Source organism: Peromyscus maniculatus, chromosome 1 (assembly GCF_049852395.1).
Source record: "Peromyscus maniculatus bairdii isolate BWxNUB_F1_BW_parent chromosome 1, HU_Pman_BW_mat_3.1, whole genome shotgun sequence".
NCBI lineage: Eukaryota > Metazoa > Chordata > Mammalia > Rodentia > Cricetidae > Peromyscus > Peromyscus maniculatus.
In genome coordinates this window covers 196,046,823-196,061,258 of record NC_134852.1, presented here as the reverse complement: position 1 = coordinate 196,061,258, position 14,436 = coordinate 196,046,823, and the positions used below count along the sequence as shown (strand labels likewise).

The following is a 14,436-nucleotide window of genomic DNA, read 5'->3' as shown; positions in this document are numbered from 1 at the left end:
GGGTGATGGGTTCATCCACGTTCATTTTGTTACTTCCACTTTTACAGACATTTGAAGCTTTCCATAAAAAGATGACAAGGACAAAGAAAAACTCACAGCCAGCTTGTACACACTACTGAGAACTTGAAGAGAAGCTGCCGCCCTTGAAGAATATCACACGGCAGAACCGACTTACCATCTTCATGGTCAAATCGTCCCAGAACAAAGTTGATTCCAATCCACGCATAGACTCCTAAGGAAGAGATGGACAAGGCCTCTCTGTAATTCTCTACTGCTGGACCACACCCTTCCCAAGGGTGCCCTTTTTCTCCTTTTCTTGGGAAAATAAAAATAAAAAGAACCATAATATTCTACTCCATACTCCTTTTTTTAAATATTTATTTATTTTCATTTTATGTGCATTGGTGTTTTGCCTGCATGCATGTGTTAGGATGCCAGATTCCCAGGAACTGGAGTTACGGACAATTATGAGGGACCATGTGGGTCCTGGGAATTGAACCTGGGTCCTCTGGAAGAGTAGCCAGTGCATAACCACTGAGCAATCTCTCCAGTTCCCATCTACTCCATACTTTTTTTTTTTAAAGATTTATTTATTTATTAATTTATTATGTATACAATGTACTGCCTGCATGTATGCCTGCCTGCCAGAAGAGGGCACCAGATCTCATTACAGATGGTTGTGAGTCACCATGTGGTTGCTGGGAATTGAACTCAGGACCTCTGGAAGAGCAGGCAGTGCTCTTAACCTCTGAGCCATCTCTCTAGCTACTGCTCCTCTCTCTCTTCCCTCCTCCTTTCTCCACCTAGCATACTGCTCCCCACCCCCATCCCTACTGGGGCTCATCCCATGCTGGGGCTCATGCACCCTAGTTACCTACATCCCCAATCACCTACATCTTTTCTTCCTTTCTACAATCATTCATAACTTCTAATCATTCTACAAAGACTACGAACTAATTATTAAAAAAACAACTCTTCCAAAAAGAATGTTTAAAACTGCATCAAGGGCCAGGCATGGTGGCACACGTCTCTAACCACAGCACTCAGGAGGCAGAGGCAGGTGGATGTCTATGAATTTGAGGCCAGCCTGGTCTAAACAGCTCGTCTCAGGCCAACCAGGGCTATATAGTGAGACCCTGCTGGGAGAGAGATGGGAGGGGCCTGGGGTGCAGCTTGGTGGGGGGCACCTGCTCAGCATGGACAAGGCACTGGGGGAGAAGAGTGAGTCTTGTAGCGTGGCTCCTGAGAAAAGTGGGGGACTGCACCAACCCAGTGTCCCCACAACATACAAGATGCAAATATAACCTGTGGGTGGGTGGGATGCCCACAGCAGTGTGTAAGAACTCTGAAAGTGAGACAAATAGTGGACGCGGAGAGACGAGAATTGAAAGTGTTCCCAAACTAGACTGAGTCTCTCATCCCCACCCCCACCCCCTTAGGTATTTCTCGGCTTCACCTCAAACGCAGTTTGAGATGAAGTATGAACCAGGTGTGGATAGAAAGAACTCCCAGGCTGTTCTCTAGCTCAAGAAGTAGGAAAACAGACCCCAGAGGTTCAGAGGCAGCAGGGGGATCTCCAGGGGCATTTGTTGTTGCTTGTTTGTCCGGTTGTTGTTGTTGTTGGTGGTGTGTGTCTGCATGTCTCTCTCTGTGTGTCTGTGTCTGTGTGTGTGTGAGATCTTCCTCTACTGCTCTATAGCTTATTTTTCTGAGACACGATCACTCCCTGAACCAAGCTCACTACCTCAGCAAGGCTGACTGGCCACCAGCCCCAGGATTTCGCCTCCCCAGTGATGGTTTTCCAGGCACATGCTGTCATGCCTAGCCTTCTGTGTGCGTGCTGGGGATCCACACTCAGCCCCTGGTGCTGACACCACCAAGCTTCACCGCACCGTCTTCCTCGCCCATTTCATTTTGTTGTTGACAATCTCGCTCTGCAGCCCAGGCTGGCCGGCCATTCACCTCACTATGCACCTTCGGACTTGGGGTAATCCTCCTGTCTCAGTCCAAGGGCTAGCATTACAGGCATGTGCCACCACACCGGGCCTGGCTTGCCTCTGTTTCATTCTGTTCCTCCCTGCCTGGGCATTCCTGTCACAGACAAGGTACAGATGGCTAGACACCTAAAATGCTAAAGAAGTGAATTCTCTTTGGTCAGAGGAGCTATAGCCTCAAGCACATTGGGAAAATACATTTATTTTTCTCCCCTTATTCTCCAGCCTCTTGGCTCTGGACGCAGGTGCAGTCCAGAGCACTGGATGTGGATGCAGATGCAGTCCAGAGCATAGGATGCAGATGCAGTCCAGAGCACTGGATGCGGATGCAGTGGATGCAGTGCTGGCTTGGCAGTGTGGTCAAACCAAAAGCCTCTTTTCTGACCACAGGACCATGAACATAAGCTCCCAGGAACCAGAAAGTGTTGGAAAGTCAGGAGGACACAGAGCACAGCTGTGATAAACTTCTCGGCTCACCTCCAAGGTTTGCACGCATGGATCTGATCCTAAACTATACTCACAGCTTTCGGAACTGAATTGTGGGACAGTTCATCACCCAGTCCCAGACTGGTCACCGGCTGATATACATGGGACAAGTGCAAACAGTAATGTCAAAGCTTTGATTAAGAAACTAATCATTGCGAGCCAACGAACAGCTCATCAGACAAAGGTGTTTACGATGAGCACACTACACACATACTGTGGTAGAGAGCAGAATAAACCACTGGTACAGGACCAGGGAAATGACTCAGTAGGTAAAGACACATGCAGCCAGTTCTGATGACCTCAGTTTCCTGGGGCCCATGTTTTGAAAGGAGAAAAATGACTTCCTAAGGCTGACCTTCACACACAAGCCATGATACGCATGCACAATAAATAAGAATAAAATAAAACAATAGAATCAATCCACATAAAGAAGGTGCGAAGCTGAATGCAAACCTGATGGCAGGAACTGCCTACTTAAAAAATGAATATTCTCTTTCTGACATGAACAAGACCCAGAATCTCACGATATTCATGGATAGAATAAAGTTATTGGGCACACAAAGGGCAAGAAAATGTCACCTCATAAGGAAAAGGGAGTAAAAAGATGTCAACTTTGAGATGATAAAGACACCACTTGGGATGAAAAAGATGGAAAAGTGGCTGTGTGAGAGAGAGAGAGAGAGAGACAGACAGACAGAGAAATAGAACATTAAGAAGGAGATGGAAACTTTAGGATTAAATTTTTAAAAATAAATCTCTTCCCTTTGGTGGACTGCAACTGTAAGACATACAAAAAACCCTCCTTTGGAAATGATTTTCTTTAATTGTGCGTGTGTGTGCCTGTGTGCATGTTAAGTGTACATGGAGACCAGACATGACATTGGATGATTTCATTTGGAATCATTAAATACTAAGTATGGTGCTTTGTGCTAAGTGAAAACCAGAAATAAATGTGAGACTTCTAGAAACAGCCATCTGAAACATTACTAGTGCAGAATCTATAAACGGACTGCACACCTACTCAAGACAGCTCTGGACAGGAAAATGGAAAGTGGGCGCACGCGGTGATCCCACGCCCCTGCTAAGGAAGCTGAACCCTCAGTGCCTCAGAGGCGACCCAGCTCCACCCCACCAGCCCCAGTACCTTCCTGCTTCCCAGAGATCACTTCGGCCTGTGACTGTGAAAAGAGGAAGTCAAACTCCAGCGGCAAATCTTTCACTAAATCAGCCAAGATAGCCAACTGCTGCCTGTGGGAAAAGAACACAAAAATCCCAAAGTTAATTATTAACCATCTTTTCACCTGGCACCAAAGTGGCCCAGGGGGCTGTGGCAGAAGAAGTGCTTTCCCAGGGGCCAGGGGCTAGCCTGGGAAACATGGTGAGTCCCCATCTCTTAAAGAAAACAAACAAAAACCTCTTATCACAAACTGCCCTTCCATTGAGTCCTGTGATGACGCCTCCCACCTACCCCATCCACTTGTCTAGCTCTTTCCTACTTTGGTTCCAATTTTGACTTCAGAGGGTCAGACCACATCTGAAGAACAGCCTCCTACACAAAGGCGATATCCCTTATTTAGGGACCAGTATCAGCTCGGGACCCCCAAGACCAAGTTCTCAGCACAGAGGAGATTTATTTGCCCCAGAAGGACAGAGGGCAGAGACAAGGATGGGAGACAGAGGCCAAGGGAGAAAGGGACCAGAACAAGGGGGAGGGGCAGAGATAGGTGCCCTACAGGGACAAAGGACTGCCTGGGGATAGAGAGGAGACAGACACGGCCCACAGGGAAACGGCGGTTTGCAAAGGTAAAGGGGAAACTGTGTCAGGATGGGGTGTTTAGTTTTAATACGGTATGTTTACTGGGTGAGCTACAGGGGTCTTTCACTGCTGGACTTCAATACTTTGATAACTGGACCTTGGTAGTCAGCCTCAGGAGGAGGAAGTGGCCAAATAAGGGAACAGACTGTGGGGGCCAGCTTCAGGAATGTGATCTGACGGTTTTTAACAGGGTTGAAGGAATATGGCGAGAGCCATATTCGCCATGCTTGGGCTGGCTAGAGTCCTTCACCTTAAATAATGCTGTGACTCAAACAATGTTAAGTGAGGAGCACATGGCTTTCTATCTCTGGGAGGGTAGGAGTTAAGTCATAGGAAATTACGGCAGAGTCACAGGCTGTGAAACAATCCTAACTACATCATTCCCAACTACCGAGGGGAGATGTCAGTTACAGAGCATAAATTCACCCTCAGATCTTACACAATACAGACAATGCCTCACGTGACCACACAAACTCTGCCCTGAGTGCCTCACGCTTTTATATAATCTTTTATATGAGCTAACAATTAACTTTTCCATGTTTCAAGGGTTGGCTTTTTTTTTTTCTTTATAAAAATCTTATCATTTGAAAAAACCCAGATCAGGTTCAGAACCCAATGTTCATAAGAATTTCCACTTCAAGGGTAACATTTGAAACTTAGTATCTATGTGGGTATTTCTCTTCTGAGGTTTTAAGTGTTTCCCTGGGATTATTAGACAAAGTAAAAATGAACAAATAAAAGGATAATAAAATGAATCCAAGGAAAATGTTAGTTAAAATGAGATCAGTAATCATCTTAGATTTGCACTGTGCCTGTGAGTGCATGGGTGGGTGGGTGCGTGCATCTGTGTGTGTGTATGTGTGTATGTGTGTGTGTGTGTGTGTGTGTGTGTGTGTGTGTGTGTGTGTGTACATATGGGGAGGCCAGAAGTTGGCATTGGGTGTCTTCCTCAAGTAGGCTCTACCTTTTTTTAAAAAATTAGATTTATTCCTTTTATTTTATGTGTGTTTGGCCTACATGTATGTGTGTGTACCACATGCATGTTTGATGCCCGTGGAGGTCAGAAGAGGACATCAGAAGCAAGTACTTTCTCAACTGAGCCCTCTCTCCACCCATCTTGGATTTTTAAAGTTATTTATCACAGGAATATTCTACTGGGTTAGATAACTGTCACCATGACTCAGTGAAAAATATTGCTGCTATTAAAAGTGCAGAATTATACTTGAAGAACCAATTTTTCAATACAATCTCATGTACACTGTTTTAAATTTTTTGTTTATTTGTTTGTGGTTTTTTGTTTGTTTGTTTGTTTTGGTTTTTCAAGACAGGGTTTCTCTGTATAGGTTTATGCTTTTAGGGGAAACTCACTCTGTTGCCCAGGCTGGTCTTGAACTCACAGAGATCCGCCTGCCTCTGCCTCCCAAGTGCGCCACCAACTGTCCATTTGTTTTAAATTGTTAACTGTTACACATAATAAAGTTTTGCAGAGAGTTTACAGGGGTAACGAGGGGCTATCCACCTCTCCAGATTGGATATGCTTCTGAGTGACCCACAAGAGAGGGCCTGCTGGATCTGGTGATGACAGGGAGGCATGGGCACCACCCTTCATTGCTGGTTGCGTGCGATGTAAACTACCTTGCGAAGTAAACTACCTTGCTGAAGTTCATTTGTGGCTACCCTTTCGTTCAGCCGGGATATTTTAGCAAATTTTTGTTTTAGATTTGGTTCCATTCCATGTATATAAGTGTTTGCCTGCATATATGTCTGTGAACCATGTGTGTTCCTGGTGCCCACAGAGGTCAGAAGAGGACATCACATCCCCTGGAACTGGAGTTATGGGTGGCTGTGACTATCATGGCGGTGCTGGGAACTGGACCTGGGTCCTCTGAGAGAACAAGTGCTCTTGACTGTCTAGCTGTCTCTCCAACCAGAGCCACTATGCTTTAAAAATAAAATCCAAGTAATAACGACAACCATAACAATACTTACTACAGTAATCTGGGGAAATAAGGTGACAGAAGGGAATTAGGTCATTTATGGGGCATCTATATAATGAAGTTAATATCATATTGATGTTACAAGGAATGAGGTCAATTTATATTTTTATATGATAACATGCAAAGATTTTCAATATACTTGTTTGAGTTTGTTTAAAAAACAAAAACAGAGGCAGAGGTTGGAAGTGGCTCGGAATTTAGGAGTGCTTGTCGCTCTGGCAGAGGACCTGAGTCCAGGTCCCAGCACCATCATCAAGTGTCACAACCACCTGCGACTCCAGCTTCTTCTGGTCTCTCAGGTTCTTGCACTCATGTGCACATACATACCCACACAGACACATGTAATTGAAGATAAATAAAATCTTAAAATTTTTTCAAAAGAAATAAAATGAAAAAAAAAAAAAAACAAAACCTCCTCATATACTGCACCAGAATGAAACTTTTCTTTTCAACACCATTTCTTTACTTTAAACTTAGTGACACAACCTTGCGAGCTACTCCACAGAGCCCCAGGTTAGAGAAGACCGCTGCACTGCCCTCTCTCCTTCCACAAACACTTCCACAGTTGAAATTTCCTACCGTTAAAAAAAACAAACACTCGCCAACGTGACTTCCCAAACAGGAACTCAACAATGACCGCACCAGTGGACGGGCCACAGCGAACAGGGACCGCCCACGAGTCCTCAACCCTAAACGAGAACCACAAGCACCCGCGGAAAACTGGCGGCCGGAGAGGTGGTCTTCTCCAGGGAAGAGAACACCAATGGGCTGTCCAGTGCCAAATGGTCAGCCCTGAAAACACACGTACAAGTACCGAGACCCACACTGAGCAGGTTATTTTCAGGAACACACATGTGTACAGATATATGCATGTAAGAACAACGAGAGAAGAGGACGTGGATTTGAAGAAGAGGAAGAAGGGACATACGGGAGGGTTTGCAGGGAGGAAAGGGAAGAAATGCTGTAATTGTATTATAATCTCAAAAATATCTTTAAAAGTTAAATAAGACCCTGTGAATACCTTTATGTAATTTTAAAGGGTATTTCTATTATAAAATAAAAAGGAAGCAGAAAAAAATATCTGCTTGATTGTTGGCAAAGAAATAAAACCTAGATATATTCAAATACAGTCCAGATGACTCACGAGCACTACCGGCAAATACTAATAAAACAGCAAGGTATTAATCATACAAGGCAGGTTCTTACAGTAAGAGGCAGATGTATATCAGTAACTGACTTGCCTTAGAGGCAGCCATGATTTCATTAAGCCCAGAACGGACACATGCACTGCTGAAGTCGATCAGAAAAGAAGTCCAAGAGAAGGTACAACGCTTGGGAAAGGCTCAACATAGTAAAGACAGACATTCAGAGCTTCCAGACTCACAGGTGGACCTACACAGTGAGCTTTGTCTCCATGGAAACTTCTGAGACAGAGGCAATGCCAGGAGGTGAACCTGGTGTCTTCTTTGCTCCAGACACACAAATGGTGGATAACCCCTAGCCAGGTCCCTGGGCTCAGCCCTGCTGGGAGGCTCTGTGATCTTTGTTCTGGGTTTCCTCCCCTGCCTGGGTGGTGGGACCTCGGGCAAGCTGCAGGCTGAGTGACCTGGCACCCTCACCTTCTGCCATCTGTTCTCTTCCCAGGATTTCAGAAGGTCACAAACAAAGCATATTATTACTTACTTCAAAAAACAAACACTCTGGAGTTGGGAATTTGGCTCCGCGATTAAGAGCACTTGTTGCTTTTACAGAGGATCTGGGTGCCATTCCCAGTGTCCCCGTGGAGGCTCACAACCAGCTGTAACTCCAGTCCCACAGGATCTGAAGCCCTCTTCTGAACTCCGTGGACACCAGGCACACATGTGGTGCATGTACATACATGTAGCCAAAACATTCGTACAAATAAAATAAGAAAATAAATCTAAAAGAAAATTCTCAGAGTGGAGGATGTAGCTTTATTAGTAGAGTGCTTGCCTCGCATGAACAAAGCCCTAGGTTCAGCCCTAGGAACACACTAAAAAAAAACAACCAGGCATGATGGAGCATGCGTACCACTAATCTCAGCGCTTGGAGGTAGAGGCAGAAAGATCTCCAATTCAAGGTCATCCTCAGCTACACAGTAGTTCATGCCTTTAATCTCAGCACTTGGGCGGCAGAGGCAAGTGGATCTCTCTAAATTTGAGGCTATACAGTGAGATACTGTCTAAAATAAATAAATAACATAAATTATAGGATGATTATAACTTCATAGAAATTACATACAAATACACAAAGAAAAGGCACCAACACAAAATGAAAAGGCTGGGAGGCAGAATGAACAGTTTTGTTTGGCATGGTGCATGTACTTTTAGGACTTCCTGTAATGATGTAAGGTTATAGCTTTAACATTTAAAGTGTGGCTGGTAAAACTGAAATGAAATTTTGTCAACAGAGAACTAGAAGGCCTCTCATGACAACATAAATGATCTGCCTCTCACCAGAGAGCCAGCAGCCAAATGACTCAAGGAGTCTACAGAGAGGCAAGAAGTCCGCTGAGCACAGCACTGGGGGCTGGGGGGGGGGGGGGCAGGCGGCGCGTTATTACCCTGCTCGGCACACCCAGATCAAAGCTCTACATCAACAGCTAGGGTTTTTATTATTGCCGTTTTAGGAAACACCCAGTGAGAAAATTTAAACGTGTGGAAAAGAAAACTGCTATTTATTAAGGGAAAATATTTCCATTAATAAGGATGCCCAATGCTTATGAGACTTATGCTCACTCCTGGAGGCTCAGTTCCAACGTCGACGTTGGCACTGAGCTCATTAATATGGCACCAAAGGCACAGGCAACAAAAAGCAAAGTCAGCAAGTGGGAGCACACCAAACCGAGCGAGAAGCCTCTGGAACAAGCAAGCAAAGGAAAAGGCAAGCTTCGTAATGACATATTCACAACCCGCACATCTGATGAGGGGCTAGTCCTCAAAACTAAACAAAACAGGAGAAACTTCTACAGCTTAATAGAAAGAAACCTACAACCTGATTTTAAAATGGGACTATGGACTTGATCAGATATTCCTCTACAGACAAATGGCCAACCGATCTATGAAAATTTCCTAAGGTCTGCAAGAGGGAAACGCAAATCAACATTGCAGGCAAAGACTACTTCACACCTGCTGGGGTGCCTATTACCAGAAAAATAAAAGACAAGTATTTGCAGGGATGTGGAATACAAGAACCCTTGACAGGGGGACAGCAGTCGGTAGAGCGGCTATGGAAAACAACATCCAGCTGGTTGAGAAAGTGCGTAGGGAGGGCGGTGGGATGCCTCTGCAGGGAAGGGCGCTTGCCGCCAACCCTGACAAGCAAACTTCAATCCCTGGAGCCTACATGTTGGAAGGAGAGAATCAACTCCTGCAAGTTGTCCTCTGACCTCTGTTCAAACACACACACACACACACACACACACACACACACACACACGCAAGGAGAGAATCAACTCCTGCAAGCTGTCTTCCGACCTCTGTTCAAACACACACACACACACACACACACACACACACACACACACACACACACACACACACACAGTGTTTAAAAAAGAAAAAAAAAAAACTTTAAAAGTACCTAGGGATGGCTGGAGAGTTGGCTCAGTGTTTAAGAACACTGGCTGCTCTTGCAGAGGACCCAGGTTTGGTTCTTGGTATCCACATGGTGGCTCACAACCATCCATAACCTCTAGTTCCAGGGGACCTAATGCCCTCTTCTAGCATCTGTGGGCTCTACACGCATGCGGTGCAAGACATACATGGAGGTAAACCATCATACACATGAAATAAAAACAAACCTTTTTTAAAAATGTATATAGACAGCTGGGGGTGAAGTCTTAGAGCTGTATCACCTCCCTAGCTAGGCTCTGTATTCAGCCCTAGCATCTCTCTTGAAGTGGTGGCACACACCTTTGATCCTAGCACTCAGGAGACAGAAGCAGGCAAATCTCTGAGTTCGAGGCCAGCCTGGTCTACAAAAAGAGTTCCAGGACAGCCAGGGAGCCACACACAGAGAAACCCTGTCTCGAAAAAATAACAACAAAGATATCAGGCTGAATTCAGGGTTCAGGTGAGAAAGACAGAACTGGTTAGGTCTGAGAAAGCTATCCAAAGCAACAGAGACTGAGGTTTGTAGCTCGAGTTTTTCTCTCCGGGTCCCGCCAAACCCCGGCAGTCCCGTAGCCCACTTATAAAATAAACACACAGATGCTTATATTATTTAAACTGCTCGGCCATTAGCTCAGGCCTACCATTGTCTAGCTCTTACTCTTATACTCAGCCCATTTCTGTTAACCTGTATGTCGCCACGTGTTCCGTGGCGTTACCTGCTGCCTCTACATGATGCTCCCTGGATGGCAGGCTGGCGCCTCCTCCTCTCCGCCTTTTTGTTCTCTCAATTCTCCTCTCTGCTAGTCCTGCCTATACTTCCTGCCTGGCTACTGGCCAATCAGTGTTTTATTTACTAACCAATCAGAGCAACACATTTAACATACAGAACATCCCACAGCAGGGTTTGTGTAAGAGGGAGAGGGGGGACTCACCAGCCATCCCGGGACCCAGGCAGAGTTACAGAGAAGGTCACATTGCTGCCCCAGTCTCCCCACCCCCCAGTGTGACTCCTGTTCCTCGGGTGAGTCTTCTACTGCCTTTGTGCAAACACAGTCTCACCACACTCGCTTCATGACCCAGTCACCCCTGCCACCACTCCCAACGGCCACCACACCCTCAATCCAAACTCAGAACCCCTTTGTCATCCCAGAGCAACAAAGGACAGGAAGATGTGCCTGCCTGGCCGTGCAGTAACTGGGTACAGTGATGGCTCCACTCTGTTTCTGAGCAAGCGGCCTTCGTCACCTGTGAACTCTGTGCGGTGTCCCCTCACCTGCCTCCATGGGACTCGCTTCCCTAAGTCCCCTACAGTCCTGAGTCTCACCTCTCAGGGAGCAACCTCATGCCCGCTGTGCAGAGGATGTAAAGGGGGGTCTCCTTGTGCTTCTTCACGGGCACGTGAGCAGCAGCAAAGCTCAGCAGAGGTCGCAGGTAATCGCTGGCATGTTCTGGAGTGTCTGCCATTGCGGAGATTCCTTAAGAAAAATCAAACATTTATACATACATATGTGTGTGTGTGTGTGTGTGTGTGTGTGTGTCTGTGTGTCTGTGTGTCTGTGTGTCTGTGTGTGTGTGTGTATAGAGAGAGTGTAGATCACATAAGACTCAGAAAACAAACACTCATAAGGTTCTGTCCAAAGACCTACATTTATGTTTTTGGAAGACCTGTAGGATGACAGATAAGTGAGAGATTCCTCCCACTGCCCAGATCCCCACGAAAACAAGGGGAGCCCCCCTCCTCCCCTTTCTCACACCTACAGTAGGTAAGAGATTAGCAACAAACTGTACTCCGATGAGTACCTGGCTTGATTTTTTTAACCACAGGCTGGCTGTTTCGGTCTCTCATCTGTTTGATGTCCAGTAAGTCATGTGGGTTCCCATTGTGTCTTGGCCAGAAGTAAACAAAAATCCGGGAGCCACTGCTGCCACAGTCCACCACAAGTCCATAATTCAGATTTGGGTCTTCGATATTGGTGGCTTCAAGGTCTCCTACCCGAGCCAGATACCTAAGATGGATAAAATAGAAATGAGCTGGATCTATGAAGAGGACAAGCACTCACTTCGGCTGATCACAGGTCTTCATTAACGTCTTCACGTCCTATTGGGCCCCCAAGCTTTTGTGTACTTGGGATCTATCTATGAACACTTGGTATCTTACAAAATAAAGTGAAAAATGGTTTTTGTTTGTTTGTTTGTTTTTGTTTTTTGAGACAGGATTTCACTATGTAGCCCTTGGCTAGCCTGGAGCTCATTACATAGACCAGGCTGGCCTTGAACTCACAAAGATCTACCTGCCTCAGTCTCCTGAGTGCTAGGATTAAAGGTGTGAGCCACTAGACCCAGCAAATGTTTAAATATTAATCACTTAGATAATGATAAATTCCTTCCATATTAACACAACATATTTATATATACATATATACATACATATCTATGCTACACTTTCTGAAACAAGTAGTTTTGGTTCATAATTTCGCAAATGTCTTTTGCGCCTTGATCAACGTTCTCACATTTGCTTCAGTATTCAATGTGCTACAGACAGCTTTAGTTGAGTGTATGATAGTCTAACCTTCCACACCTGCTGCAAAAGGGAAGAGGTGTTCTTTCTTTTTAAAATTTATTTTTATTTATTCATTGGTTGAATGATGTAGGACTGAACCTCACACATGCTAGGCAAGCATTCTACCACCGAGTTACGGCCCCAGACCAAGAAGTAGTTTTGACAGACCTTCAGGATGCTGGAGACACTCTGCTTCTATACTATAACCTGAAATAAGGAGAGTTTCTTAGAGATTTGCTACAACTGGAACCTAAACTGTCTTAGTTCAGGTTTGTACTCTATGATAAACACCATGACCAAAAGCACTCTGGGGAGGGTTTATTTCATCTTACACTTTCAGGTCACACTCCATCACTGTCAGAAGTCAGAGCAGGAGGAACACAAGGCAGGAATCTGGAGGCAGGAACTGATGTAGAAGCCATGGATGAATGCTGCTCACTGGCTTGCTCTTCGTGGTTTGCTCAGCCTGGTTTCTAATGCCACCCAGTACCACCTACCTGCCCAAGGATGGTACCACTCAGAGAGCCTCTGTCATGGCTCATTAATCAAGACTTAGGGAGGCATTTTCACTGTTGAGGTGTCCTTCTTCCCAGAAGAACCTAGCTTGTGTCAAGTTGACAAAAAACTAACAAGCCAGGTATTGTGGCTCAGACCTTTAATCTCAACACTCAGAGGCAGAGGCAGGCAGATCTCTGTAAGCTGGAGGCCAGTTTGGTCTACATAGTGAGCTCCAGGCCAGCCAAAGCTACATAAAGAGACCCTGTTGCAAAACGAAACAACAACACAAAAAACTACCAAACCTAAACCAACACAAAGCCCTACTAAAGAAAAAATTACATTCTGCTAGCCTGGCTAACTCAGTCGGTAGAGCATGAGACTCTTAATCTCAGGGTCATGGGTTCGAGCCCCACATTGGGCGCCAGATGTAGATGTAACCAACCATCTTATTAAATAAGAAACAGAACCAATGTAAAAGAGAAAGCCAAGAGGTCAGAGCTCAGAGCTAAAATCTCACCCTTCCTCCTGCGGTGTTCCTAGCTCTCCGAAAGAGAGCTACTTCCTGTGTGTATGCCTTTACATAGTCTTCCTGTTCTGCCTTCTCATTAGTTGTAAACCCAGACACATGACTACCTCATCACTGCCCTCCAGGTCTCCAATGCTGGCTGTATCCCTGAACACACAGAGATCTACCTAGCTCTGTCTACCAAGCGCTGGGATTAAAGGCATGCGCCACCACCGCCACACTTTTGCTATGGCTCTAATAGCTCTGACCCCCGGGCAACTTTATTTATTAACATACAATCAAAATCACATTCCAGTAAAAATAGAATACCACCACACTGCTATATTAAAATCTATTGGTTTATCGTGCTCTACAGAAAGGATACCTTTTTGTAACAAGGCATGACTCTGTAACATCATTACTGGAAAAACTTGATTCAATTAATTATCAAACCTTCCTAATGCTGACATATTTCATTCTAGAGTTTAAAAATTCACTAATATCAGCACCAGTGTTTCTCATAAAAATCTTTAAGGCCCTGGGAAGTGCCAAATTCAAAGCTGCAAAGATGAACTTGAAATTCTACTTCCCACTTGGAAGCTCAACTATTTTCTATTTAAATACTGACATTAGTTTCCTTTAAAGGTAACAGGTTTATCATTCATTTTCATGAGAAGGTCTACAGGTTAGAAGTGTAACTTAGTGGTAGACTGCCTGCCTAGCATGTACAAGGCCTAAGGTTTAAACCTTTGTATACCAATTTTTTTTAAATTTTGAAGATATATATATTTTTATGTGTCTGAGTTTTTGCAAACATACACACAAACACACCACACACATGCACACATTCATACCGTGTGCAGGGCTGGCACACACAGAGTCCAGAAGGTGTTGGATACCTTGGAACTGCAGTTACCAGCCTTTGTGAGACACCTTGTTACTGGG

General features: G+C 45.0%; 1 protein-coding gene across 1 annotated transcript in view; it reads right to left on the bottom strand.

Moving 5' to 3' along the window:
* Positions 1-14,436, bottom strand: part of Entpd7 (ectonucleoside triphosphate diphosphohydrolase 7) — a 44,255-nt gene that overhangs the window by 17,792 nt on the left and 12,027 nt on the right. Inside the window, exons 4-7 of the mRNA XM_006992015.4 lie at positions 11,729-11,934; positions 11,253-11,403; positions 3,625-3,728; positions 176-232 (exon numbers count right to left, since the gene is read on the bottom strand). Coding sequence (XP_006992077.1) covers positions 176-232; positions 3,625-3,728; positions 11,253-11,403; positions 11,729-11,934 — 518 coding nt within the window. The remainder of the gene's footprint in view (positions 1-175; positions 233-3,624; positions 3,729-11,252; positions 11,404-11,728; positions 11,935-14,436) is intronic.